This window comes from Lindgomyces ingoldianus (assembly GCF_010093535.1).
Source record: "Lindgomyces ingoldianus strain ATCC 200398 unplaced genomic scaffold BDR25scaffold_14, whole genome shotgun sequence".
Taxonomy (NCBI): Eukaryota; Fungi; Ascomycota; class Dothideomycetes; order Pleosporales; family Lindgomycetaceae; genus Lindgomyces; species Lindgomyces ingoldianus.
This window is the reverse complement of record NW_022985175.1, coordinates 290,465-302,871: the sequence shown is the minus strand read 5'-3', so window position 1 is coordinate 302,871 and position 12,407 is coordinate 290,465. Positions and strand designations below refer to the sequence as shown.

Below are 12,407 nucleotides of genomic sequence, written 5' to 3'. Positions count from 1 at the left end.
AGTATAGGATCCAGAATCTGGCTTACCTAAAGTAGTAACTGGGCATGCAATACGGTCATGGGCCTTCCATAATACCCCAGCATACTAAGGCGGCTCTATCGAATGACGTTCACCAAAAGCAAGTTCTGGCGGAAGCAAACAATGGATTTTCCCAAACAAGTTTTACAGCCAGCCGCGGGTCGAGCTACGTGGAATGTGGATTCCGAATCAAACTTCTGAGGCGCTGGGGTAAAATTCTTCTGAAATTGGGCTCATGAGCTTGATTGACCTGCGTCAAAATCCCCTTTCCCGATAGCACGACCGATTTTGAGTACGAGTGACTTTGAGCCGCTGCGTTAGGAGAAGAAAGGCATGCCGAGAATAATAGTAGGTCAATCACGAAAGTTAAAAGCAGAATGGCACCTAGCACGGTTGACAGATGCGCCGATTAAATTGTGAGAAGCGTCTCGCTAATACCTGGATGTGTGGTAAATATGAATGACTCATAGTTGGCTTACCACGTATTTCTCGAGAGCTTAGCCACCTTCAACCCCTCGAAAATATCCCACAGATCAATTACTGACCTTCTCACACAAAGGACTGCCTCATGGCGTTCATCTTCTTGCCTCCTTAGGGTATTAGGTGGTCACTGCTAGTCCCCTCCAGTCCCACCGCGAGGTCAAAATGTGTTAGGTGATCAATATTCCCCAAAAGATCGCTCAGCTAGTTAGATTCTCAGGCTCACCCTCAACATCCCAGAAAATCCATCCATCTCGTTGGCAGGCTTCTTGAAGCTCCGGACCATTGACAACATTCCTCCCTTCCATAACCTTGACATAAACAGCATGAGAAGAGGGGCCATTTAGATATTTCTGCCCAATGTCGAGCAGGTAAGCTCTCTGCTTTGGGGAGAGCTCTCGAAGCCAAGGTCTCATCGTCCGGCGAGTTTGAAGCTCATCGTAGTAGAACCTCTGACATAGTGATCGCCAGTCAAACGACAGTTCTCGATTTTCGACGTCTAATTCGATGGCCGGGAGTTTCGAGCTTCTCAGTTCCTTGCTAAATCGTACAAAGTGCGATGATGTTGCGAGGCGGGTACGGTCTTCTCTCGTCTGAGCAAAAAAGATATCGGAGAGACAATTGCAATACTCTAGGTCCAGAGTTGATTCTATTGGAGGGGTGCACTTGCAGCACTTTCGACGCAAATAGAACGGCAGTGAATACTTCCTATGAGTTGGACCCTCCTTGATATCGACCATAAAGAAAGAGCTCTCGTATGCGGACGGTTGTTCTTGAAGCTGAAGGACAGCCCTCTCCTTGGTGTCGGGGGGGGTGAATCTTGTGGCCTCGAAAAAGAAGGTGGGCGTCTGCGTGCCGAACAAAAGATTCAAGTGGCTCTTTGCGCCGCATTCCCGTTTTTGCTCTTCGTTCAGCAGGCTGTGAACTCTTTGGAACCGTTAGCACCGCCAATGACCTCGACCTCTTGTGTCGTTAGACGGTCACTTGTAGTGAAATAAAAGCCCTGAGATTTGAGGAAGAAGAGGGCATCTGAAAAGGGTGAACTACATGATTGTCCGGGCATAATCACCCGCAAAGCGGATTGCAAAGTCCCGGATGATTCTCTGTGCGAAGACGTTCTCGGTAACTTGTCGAAAGAATGACGATACTCGTCTTAAGATGAACCAAGCAAAGCAATGGTCGTCTAGCCTGAGAATGATCATCATCCAGATTTCTGGCGGCAGGGCTTCGGGTGGCATAGTCCGATGCAGGTGGCGTAACCATTTGCCAGCATCGGGGCCAGAGTAGCGACGCGTTATCGCAAACAATGACATAGGCTTTCCTGTCGTGTGGTTGATGCACTCGATGCACGGTAGAGTGGACGGCAAGACATTGCAGCTGAGGATGTTCCCAATTCACTAGCTGAGCCTCGGCCTTGGCGTGAAATTTGCTAGGCGGAAGCGGTAGATATGGACCGTGCATATAATTACATAAGCGGTCAAAAACGTGACATTCGAGATTTTTAGCATCTCGCTATGTCCTCGACCGAGTGAGGTATGCTTATGTGTTATCTGGTCGTTCTAACAATTAGACGGAGGAGTTGCAGCTTCTAAGGTTGCTTATTCATTCCTGTGCGGACAACCTCGGCCCTTCGTGGCGATATAGTACCGCAGCATATCTGTTGACAGGCTGTTCTCTCTTCTAAGGTTGCATTTTCAATCAAAACATGATTCCCTTACCCTCAAACCCTCAAAATGGAAAGAGAGTCGCAAGCTGAGCCGTAGAAAGCTTGATAGTTGGATGATAGAGGCTTGGAAAGGCCTCAACACTCTCCAGGAGATCCGTGGCCTGCCGCGAGCTACGAACATCCCCTCAACAACATTAACGTCATCGTCTAACCATTCACCTATTTTACCCCTTCGGAACTTTCATTGTCTTTACCACATATGTGCCATTTTCCGGTCTTCCTGCCATTCGACTAGTTTCCTAAGCTCCTCCAGTAGTCAATCATGGACCTTAAGTTTTTCCAGGCTAATCATTGTGCTGCCAGCACTGCCATTCCCCTTTCTGGTCCCAACTTTACCAAAATCCCTCAATTTCAGCGGGCGGATCGACCAATTGTCTCGGCGAACGATTCCCTCTCGCAAAATGTAGGGATAATGCCACTCTGCGTTTGGGAATGTTACGAGCCTATCGACGTCAATTAGGGTCCAATGGGTGCATAAAACGCATATTCCCCCCCCTCCACTGAATTTTGAGTTCGCTTGTGAGGTCCTCCCTGTCTTACCCTTGTTCCGATCTGGGACGAACCATTGAGATATGAGGTTCCATGGAGGGAAGAGAGGAGATGGCATTGAGAAGGGAGAAGGGGACAACGGCAACTTCGTTGTCAACAGGTCGAAGTCTGTTGTGAGTTTTAGCGGGCTAGAAGGTATGGACGAATACACTGCTGTCCAACGATATGTCACTTCATATCGGACCCAAGAGCTATACAGACGAATAATTCGACCGGCAGCAAAAGGGTGCTGTAGATGCAGGCAAAAGGTACCATTGGTGGACGTTTTGGAGATCAGGAGCTTCCTCCCAAGCCAAACCTACCGATCAGGGACTGTTCCAGAGAACTGGTTGGATACAGATATCCACCAAGGGATCTCTATTGCTGATGCGGGTGTCGGGTGTAATAAAATTACGGCAGAGAAGGAGAATATATTGAAGAAGTTTCTCGGCTACTTCACTAGGCCCATCCTCGAAGGTTTAATTTCTAGCAATGTTAATCTCTCAAGATCAGCTAACATGGATGAAGTCGTGAAAATCGCTACTCTTTTCGCTGGGTATCCTCCTGCTAAACGCAATTACTAGCTAGTACTAGGAAAAACAAGCCGCGGAGGTCGTTTGCAGCTTGAGCCTTGAAGGGCGATATGCTATGAAGGCAACCGTGATTGAGATGGCTCGCAGCAGTCGACACTGGCTCGAGATATAGTTCCTGGAGCTATCGTAAGGCGGACATTGATGTCATATAGGAGGCTCGCTGCCTTCGATACGTCATCATCGAAGAAAGCCAAACAGTACCAGCTGATGCTCACATTACTGTGACTACAATTGTCCTGGTGATTTTGCGACCTACAACAAGCTTAAAGAGGAGGACAAGTTTAATATCGAATCAGGTCCTGATGACGAGAGAAGGACTGATGATGAAGAAGATTCTGAGAATCCAGTATTGCAAGGCCATGCAATTGTAGCCACCGATCAGTCTGCCGTTCCTGGAGAATCTCTTGCTATTGGTAAATATATGGGTGAAGTTGGTGAGTCAATCTCGTTTCCCGTTATTGAATCTGTATTGTTGAAATATTAATATTCTAAACCCAGCATACTGTGCTACTGGATGGAAGAGAGGCGAACCCTGTGCTGTTGCTATAAGCTCTGCAAAGAATTCATTCTTTGGGCAGATAGCATCCCTCGTGGAAGGTGCCATAGCTCAGGAACATTTCAAGGCAATAATGAACTCAATTAGGACGTTATTACTCGTTCTAGTTGTGTTCTGGACCATGGTAGCTTGGATTAGAGGTTTCTTCCGCCGCCTGAAGATTGCAACTCCTTCCAACGGCTCCGCCAATCTTCTAAACTATGCTTTAATTTTCCTTATTGTTGGCGTTCTTGTAGGGTGAGCGCTTGTTGCCGTACCCCTCTGCAAACTTCAGTCTTCCCGTTTGGCTGTATAATTCAAGGCCTTTGAGAAGGGGAAACGATCGCAGACGCTAACGAAACCCAGCCTACCCGTCGCCACCACTACCACGTTGGCAGTTGGTGCTGCATATCTGGCGAAGCAGAAGGCGATTGTTCAGAAACCCACTGTCATTGAATCATTGGCTGTACGTACTCATCCCTCTTGTGTTACCATCTTACTTCTCATAACACCCATCATGAAATCCATATCGACTAATTGTCACAGGGTGTCGATGTGCTATGCTCCGACAAAACGGGAATATTGGCGGCTAATCAGTTGAGTATTCGAGGCTTATACGTAGCCGAGGGTCAAGACGTGAACTGGATGATGGCGGTTGCCGCTCTGGCCTCCTCCTATAATCTTAAATCTCTAGATCTAATTGATAAAGTGATCACCCTCACCGTGAAGAGACATCCTAAAGCACACGAGGTTCTGGGGTAAGGCTGGAAGACTGAAACATTTACTCCCTTCGATCCAATTTTCAAATGTATCACGACCGTATATCACATGGGCGGCGACAAATACTTCTGTGCAAAGGGAGCTCCGAAAGCCATTCTCAACTTTTCAATTTTCGAGTCAGAGACAGCAGCCATGTTTAAAGAGAAGGCTACCAATTTTGCCCGAAAAGGCTTCAGGTCCCTTGGGGTTGCATACCAAAAAGACGGCGGTGATTAGATTTTGCTTAGCCTTCTCTCTATGTTCGATCCTCCACGTGAGTACGACCGCACAGACCATTGTCGAGACTCAACAACTTAGAGTACTTGTTAAGATGTTGACTGGAGATGCAATCGCAAATTCTAATGAAACGGGCAAGATACTATCATTGGGAATGAAGGTTTACAACTCTCAGAAGCTCATCCACGGTGGTCTAAGGTAAGTTCTCCTACGCTTCGTTCAGGTACATTGCGACTCTTTTCCAACTAATTCCAAAAATTGGAACAACGCAGCACGACTTTGTGGAGCGTGTAGATGGATTAGCGGAGGTTTTCCCCGAGCATAAGTATCATGTCGTCGAGATGCCACAGCAACGAGGTCATTTGACCGCTATGACTAGAGACGGTAAGTTGATGCCGTCGCAGCCCTCAGTTCGTGACCTAAGAATTGTTTAGAATGCCTACTCTTAAAAAAGACCTGCCGGATGGCAACTTCCCAAAATCTTGATCATCTCCGTCGCCCTAGGCATCGTCCTTACCCTCGGGACTTGGGTTATCCGCGGTACGACGTATCTTCTCACTGGTGATATCATGCGAAACTTCGGCTCTGTCTAAGAAATCTTGCTCCTCAAAGTCTCGCTCACATAGAATTGGCTTATCTTCGTGACACTTGGCGGGTAAACATGGCCTAGCTTTCAGCTAGTCTCTGCGATTCTCAGTGTAGTTGCAATTGCTACAGTTTTCACGCTCTTTGGATGACTCTCCGGTAGTCCACAGATGTACAACCCGCGAGATTACTTTCATCAGAGCCAAGACAGATGTGCGGATGTTATTAGCGTTGTGGTTATTTGAACTTATTCGCTGGTGTCACTATCGTCATCGCAGTTGCGTAGTTCCTGTTGAATAAGATTAGGTGGACGGATGATCTTGGCAGGAAGGATCGAAGCCGCAAGGATCCTTCAATTGAGAACATGATTGTGGTGCTAAGTAAATGTGCAGTTGAGCATGAGATGAACAAGAATGGTAGGGAGAAGTATGTACTGGCTACGAGGGCTGTGGAGGGGGAGGGGGAGGAAGAAGATTAGTCATCTTCTGTTGCAGACTAGGAGAGGGTAGCTTGAGGAAGTTTGGGGCCGGTGATATATGGTAGAAGTTGGGACGATGTGGAGTGAGTGGCAGATGTTAGGAATGCCTTGGATGAGAACCAATAGTTTCGAATATTTATCCTGCCATACATTATATATATAGATATCAAAGATCTTATGACTGACACGAGAAGTTCCTGCCGAAAAGCGACTATTATCATATGCGACATGAGAAATTTGAGAACATCCTGAAACTTTTCTCGTTGAGGCTAGCTCCTTGAAAGAGAGGAATATTCAGATACTGGATTCTCGGATATACCCAGATCATATACTCACTCATCCGCTAAACAAATTCAGTCCTCCCAAGCATCCCTCTTCAGCTTCATAATAATAACAAGATTACTTCCATCCTCATGTCTAATCGCTATCCCCGTTATTGGCAAAAGACCCACCCCCACCCCTAGCACCCGTTTCACTAATCCAAATACCCCACTATATCAACTGCCACTGAAGTCTCCAGACCCCGTTCCGCAAGCAATATGCCGACGATTTTTAGATACATATAGACAGACAATGCATCAATCTGCGCAAAATTCTCTTCCGTAGCAATGACAGCAAAAGGTAAATAGAAAAACGAGTAACTTCTCGGTTGTGCAGGGCTTCTAACAGGGCATATAAAGTGAACCATACCGGTCACGTGTTTAGTAAGCACATACCCAATTTGTGAGCCGTTCCGTACGTTTAATGATTCTCTAGGTATGGTATGTAGTACAGATCGTATTGCCCTTTTAGGGAGTTTGTATAGTGATTCTAGGGGAGTAGAAGGGCTCTGGAGAGTGGAGCTAGAGGCAGATTACTTTGCCCTGCTACGATCAATCTTCAGCTATAGGCAGTATACTATTGCGGGATAAGGTAAGAGACGCAGTGTATATGGTTCTTAACTTCTGCGGTCTAGGTAAGAGATTGCGCAAAATTAGACAATAGAGGTATCTAATAAATTAGGTGAGGCCTTTGAGGTGTTAGGTGTGTGGATAGATAATCCTGTAATAGAAAATAGTTAGCAGTAGGCGTTTTTAAGACAACTGACTGCGAATAGATAGATTAAAACACTGAGAAGGAGATTTAAGCATCCTTCCAAAACTTCTAGCTAATCAAGTCAGCAGCATGCAGTGTATTAAGAATAACGGTGTCGTTCAAGTCTGGGGATCGATGCAGTAGACAGGGCTTCCAACGAGGCGTAGTACTGTACGATTGGGCGATTTTGAGGCCTGTACGGGTGAGATTTTGTGTACGTTTGTACGACAGGGAGGAGGAGAGGTAGGTGTACGTATTGTAACTGTTACAGCTCACGTGATCTGTACAAGTAGTATAATTTAATTAAAGTACGCTGTACTCTAGTTAAAACAGCTAAGACTATAGGTCTCTAGAGACGCAAGATTAAGGTCTAATTAACTATAAAATAACTAGTTCTCCCTAGTAACAAGAGCAGATAGGACTAAATAAGGCCTGTAAGGCGGCAAGAGGCGTGGATAGATAGCTCTGCAATAGAAAATAGTCTGTAATAGGCATTTTTGAGACAACAGACTGTAGATGGATAGATTAAACCCCTTAGAAAGAGATTTAAGCGCCTGCAGGCCTCCTGCTCGCTAGAGCCCTCCTACCCCTCTAGAACCCCTATATAAACTTCCTAAAAGGGTAATATGATCTGTACTACGTACTGTACCTAGGGCATTATTAATTGTACGGTACGGCTCACGAACTTAGTACGTTTGTACTGAACACGTGACCGTTACGGTTCACTTTGTGCAGACCGTAGTACGGCCTTTTGGAAGCCCTGACTCAGAGTAGTAAAACTTCACCATAGCCTCAATTAGCATGCCCACAATAGACACTTACCTACAAGGTCCTTCTTTAGACGCACAGATTAGATTTGGAGAAACTTAGATCAAGAGCGATATGTCTACGTAATATTTTCAAAGGATGGTAATATTAAAAATAAGTTTGGTCACATCATCAAAATGAAGGATTGTTATGAGAGGAACTAGCAAGTTAAACATAAGATAAATCTTTATTTCTCAAATATCATGAAATCTAACCAACTATTGCAATGATTCGGCAATCACGTGCTAGCGTCTTAGCATCCCCGGCCCGTGGGCAGACCCTCTGTTTTCGTTCTGGCTACTCCTCTAGCTTGGTTTACTGTACAATCCACCGATTAGACTTTTCCTTGTAATAGCTTCGTAGATTGCTTTACTCAGCGCAGGTTATTATGCAACCTACCACATGACGGAGGTAATTTGGGAGAGAAACCTACATCCTGTTAACGTTCTCCCTTGGTTTCGGTAAGAGGTTCAACATCTTGATTTCACGTTGGCCATACTCTATGTTCTTTGGCAACATGCTAGGCAATAGCCGCAAATCCATAGCCTTAGAATTTTCATCGTTATCCCTAATCTAGGTTCTGCCGCTGACACATGGTCCAATAAGCTCCTTTCAAACTTATCAGCTCAGCATGGGAGCCCTTCTCGACAATCGATCCATTAACAAGAACAAAAATGGAGTCCGCATCCTGAATTGTGGAGAGTCGGTGTGCAACAGCGACTGTTGTCCTTCCCACCGAAGCGTTCTTCAGGGCTGTTTTTACTTCCAGCTCAGAACTGGAGTCAAGCGCACTGGTAGCTTCGTCTAACAGAAGAATAGTTGGGTTTCTTACTAATGCGCGAGCTATGGCTAGACGTTGGCGCTGCCCGCCACTGAATGCCATTCCCTTCTTACCACATGGAGTATCGTACCCTTCAGGTAGGGACATGATGAAATCGTGAATGTTCGCTTCGCGTGCTGCTTGAACGAGCAAGTCCTGACTCCCTTCTTCCTCTGGGACCCCGAGAAGGATATTTTCACGGACTGTTCCTTCAAAAAGGTGCGTTTCCTGTGACACGAGCGAGACGTTGGATCGGTAAGTCAAGGCGCTTAACGATGATAAAGGAGCACCTCCAACTTGTATGTTTCCGTGGCTTGGGTTGTAGAAGCGTTCTAAGAGCGAAATGATTGTGGACTTGCCGGATCCAGACGGACCTACGATGGCAACCGTCTGACCTTGGGGCACCCGAAAGCTGACATCTTGCAACACAGGCTGACTGACAGTGTTGGGATATGAAAAACACACAGAATCGAAGTCGATGGAGCCACAGCCTAGCTTTTCCTTGTCATTTTTGCTCGATTCTAGTATTTGAGATCGCTTAGAATCTAATCGAGAGATCCTGCCGCATGCACTTCGTGCATGAACGATACCTGTTTTAAGTTGTCAGGAAAGATTTCCGTGTTCAGAGAACCTTGGGGTCTTACTTGCTGTGCTGCCAAAGAACTCTCCCGCTGCATCTGCTCCAGTAACAACAGCATTGAAAACGATCCATATCTGCATTGCGGTGATCTTATGATCAGCTAACAGATGGCCTGACCACCAGAAAGAGAGTGTCATGCCTGCGGAGCCTTAGCTTGGACATCAAGTTACTGGACACTCCATACCTAGCAGATTCCCACTTTGCGAGAGAGCGAAAAGCGGCATTGTCACTAGGAGACTCCTGTAAAAGGCCGGCAGCGAGCTTTCCATCTTTCTCTCCATCGTCCTACAAACTTCTCCTTCCATTGCAAAGGACGAAACAGTCCTGATATTTGCAATCACCTCAGCAGCATATTGTGCACTATCCATCAAAGGTTCGCTCAAGCTTTTGTTTTTCCTTATCTGGGATCGAACTCTTAGAAAGCTTGCTATTATGATGACTGGAAGCGTTCCAAACATTGCGACGAGAGCAAATCTCCAGGAAAATATCGGTGCTAGTATGAGGAACGAACCCAGGTTTATCACACTAACGGCCAGAGAACTTAGGACAGTAACAAATCCTTGGAGGTAACTTGGATCGGTGGAAAGGCGTGCCACGAGAAATCCAGGAGTGTGGATATCTTTATCGAAAAAGGAGGCGGGTTGCTCGACCAATGCTCCGAAATATTTTCCACGATAAATCCGAGCGGTGATAGTGCCTCCGATCGACGAGAGCGATCCAACCGAGAAAAATGCAAAGAATCCAACTATTCCAAGTATAAAGAACATTAGAGACCAGAAGTTGATCGCTTGCACCATTTGGCTACCATGCTTTTGCCACGAAGTAAGGGTTTCTCCAAAAACAATCGAGTCTGCGGGATAGACCAAACCGGCAACAAAGCAAACTATGAAACTTGAGTAAAAAATAAACTGCAAAAGCGGACTAGCTTTTATTACGCGCTTCGACGTCTCCATGAACGACATTGAGTACTCCTCGGTCATGTCCACTCCTACAATCTCGCTTCCATCCGTCACCTTGTTCCGTTTAAGATCGTTTTCGGGATCGGAGTCAAATCCCCGAGATGCAGACACATCACTATCGTCTGATTTGCGGAGATCTTGTGACCAGCGTCCCTCCAGTGTCAGATTTTGTGCTATCCAAATTTTAAGGTATGCATCGCTAGTACGCAGTAAACTCTCATGTGTCCGTTCCTCACTGACTACGCCGTTCTTTAGAAGTACGATACGATCTGCTCGCTTGATGGTTGCAAGCTTATGGGCTATCGTCAGGGTTGTCCGCCCTCGGGAGACCCGGTCGATGGCTGCTTGTACGAGACATTCGGATTCTGCGTCAAGTGAAGAGGTAGCTTCATCGAATATGAGTATGACGGGATTAGATATTAGGGCACGAGCAATAGCAATCCTCTGTCTTTGCCCTCCGCTTAGCAGACTACCGCGGATGCCGACAATTGTATTGTAGCCCTGAGGAAGTTGTTGGATAAAGTCATGGGCCTGAACATCCTTGCAAACTTTGACAACGAGCCGTCGTTTATCATTATCAGACATGTCGTAGAGTTCACTGCCGATGAGACCATAGGCAACGTTGTTGAAAACAGAGTCGTTAAACAGGACTGAGTCCTACACCGCGATAAGTGGATTGAAAATTTCCTGGGTTCGGCAGTGAATTTACCTGTTGAACGACACGAATATTGCTTCTTAACGACTTGAGGTTATAGGAACGGATGTCGACACCGTTTATCTGAATACATCCCGACTGCGCATCGTACCATCTCTCCAGAAGAGACACAAGAGTACTTTTGCCTGACCCACTAGCTCCAATAATTGCAGTGGTCTTTCCAGCTCCCAACGTCAAGTTCAACCTGTTTAAAATCTTCACAGATGGGCGACTTGGATACGAAAACTCTACATCTTGAAATTTGATACGCGAATATAGCGCATCGAGGACGAGGCCCTCAGTAGAAAACGGGTTTAGTCTAGGTACCGCGTTAATAACCCGCATAAGCGATGCGTGTGCAGCTTTGCCTTTAGCTAAAATGCTGTATGTGGGGATCAACGATCTCAAAGCATTTGTCGCACTATTCATGCATAGCAAGACGCTGTAATTGTTCGTTAGCATGATAAGTGGGACATTTAACATTCCGACATACATGAGGATCGACCCACCACTATCGATTTCTTCACGACTGAGAAGCTTTGTACCATACCAGAATGAAAGGCTGTACACGGCCTACAGTGGGAGGACCGTTAGCAGACGTGCATAGAGACAAATACGAGATAATTCTCAATGAACAACATTCTGAAGCACCACTTAAGTGGCGCCTTTGAAACAGACTGGAGAGACCCTAGTATGTGTAGCTCAAACTTACGTACATGAATAACGAAGGCGCTAACGGAGTACTGTATGGCGGGAATGGAACTTTTGCGCAGCTCTTCCTTCTTAACTTGATCTAAAATTCGTTCATACTGGGCGTTCACCTTTTCTTCCGCGCAGCAGGAGGCGATTGTGCGGATGCCCGTAAAACACTCTTCGGCGAGCTCTGCAGCTTGCAAGGCGACGTTTTGACACTTTTTCTCAATCCGCGCATCGAGAAGGGATGTTATCAGATCTTTGAAGATCAAAAAGAAGATACTCGTGGACAGAACTAAGGCTAATTTCCAGCTCCGAAGGAAAGCGATAATAAACGATGAGACCACAGTCGCGAGGGCCTGAAGCACGGTTCCAAGCTTTTCGGAAATGGCATCCTCTATCACTCCTATATTCGACGAGAGATCGGTAGCCGCCTTAGATTCTTTGGCTTCTTCAATATCCTGAGAGATAAACGCCTTGAGATAGGAAGCCCGAAGGTTCACGGTGTATCGTAGTGCGGCGATAGAAAATAGGGATCCGTACGTGAACACAAGGACCCACTGCCCAAGAAAGAGAATCAAGAGAATAAAGACCTTCTTATCGACCACATTCTTGAGATGATTCAAAACTTCTTTGTCTGAAGTGTCGTTATATGCGTTAACAAGCTCACCAAAAATGATGGTCATCAGTGGTCGAGCTGTTCCGGCGCCAAACGCAGCAAGCGTACCGAGACATTGGAGAATAATCGTGAGAGCCATTCGTGCTGTCTGCCTGGTTGACT

The 12,407-nt window shown here is 46.2% G+C and overlaps 3 protein-coding genes across 3 annotated transcripts; 1 reads left to right on the top strand and 2 right to left on the bottom strand.

Moving 5' to 3' along the window:
- Positions 1–523: 523 nt before the first annotated feature.
- On the bottom strand, positions 524–1,837 carry BDR25DRAFT_285677 (uncharacterized protein). Its single transcript, XM_033688200.1, has 2 exons — positions 1,546–1,837; positions 524–1,425 (listed from the first exon to the last, which is right to left on the bottom strand). Exons 1-2 carry the CDS (start codon positions 1,809–1,811, stop codon positions 699–701), a joined length of 993 nt encoding a protein of 330 aa, XP_033548073.1. The 5' UTR covers positions 1,812–1,837; the 3' UTR covers positions 524–698.
- Positions 1,838–2,012: 175 nt separating this feature from the next.
- On the top strand, positions 2,013–6,327 carry BDR25DRAFT_354488 (uncharacterized protein; the record flags this gene model as incomplete). Its single annotated transcript, XM_033695325.1, has 25 exons — positions 2,013–2,026; positions 2,092–2,130; positions 2,166–2,627; positions 2,667–2,743; positions 2,795–2,999; positions 3,051–3,308; positions 3,376–3,434; positions 3,458–3,566; positions 3,661–3,816; positions 3,867–3,879; positions 3,924–4,133; positions 4,203–4,346; positions 4,427–4,588; positions 4,623–4,776; positions 4,808–4,868; positions 4,919–5,074; positions 5,100–5,290; positions 5,381–5,463; positions 5,503–5,517; positions 5,579–5,623; positions 5,691–5,743; positions 5,789–5,938; positions 5,981–6,017; positions 6,066–6,132; positions 6,182–6,327. 25 exons carry the CDS (start codon positions 2,013–2,015, stop codon positions 6,325–6,327), a joined length of 3,066 nt encoding a protein of 1,021 aa, XP_033548072.1.
- Positions 6,328–8,388: 2,061 nt separating this feature from the next.
- BDR25DRAFT_367984 (ABC transporter-like protein) lies at positions 8,389–12,384 on the bottom strand (the record flags this gene model as incomplete). Its single annotated transcript, XM_033697034.1, has 6 exons — positions 8,389–9,230; positions 9,285–9,419; positions 9,465–10,896; positions 10,949–11,375; positions 11,427–11,506; positions 11,650–12,384. 6 exons carry the CDS (start codon positions 12,382–12,384, stop codon positions 8,389–8,391), a joined length of 3,651 nt encoding a protein of 1,216 aa, XP_033548071.1.
- Between the last annotated feature and the right edge of the window lie 23 nt (positions 12,385–12,407).

Bases quoted from the DNA above. Each gene is read 5' to 3' on its own strand.
- BDR25DRAFT_285677 (XM_033688200.1), bottom strand. From the start codon at position 1,811: ATGTCATTGTTTGCGATAACGCGTCGCTACTCTGGCCCCGATGCTGGC. The intron at 1,426-1,545 runs GTAGTTCACCCT...ACGGTTCCAAAG, and splicing joins GATTATGCCCGGACAATCAT to AGTTCACAGCCTGCTGAACG.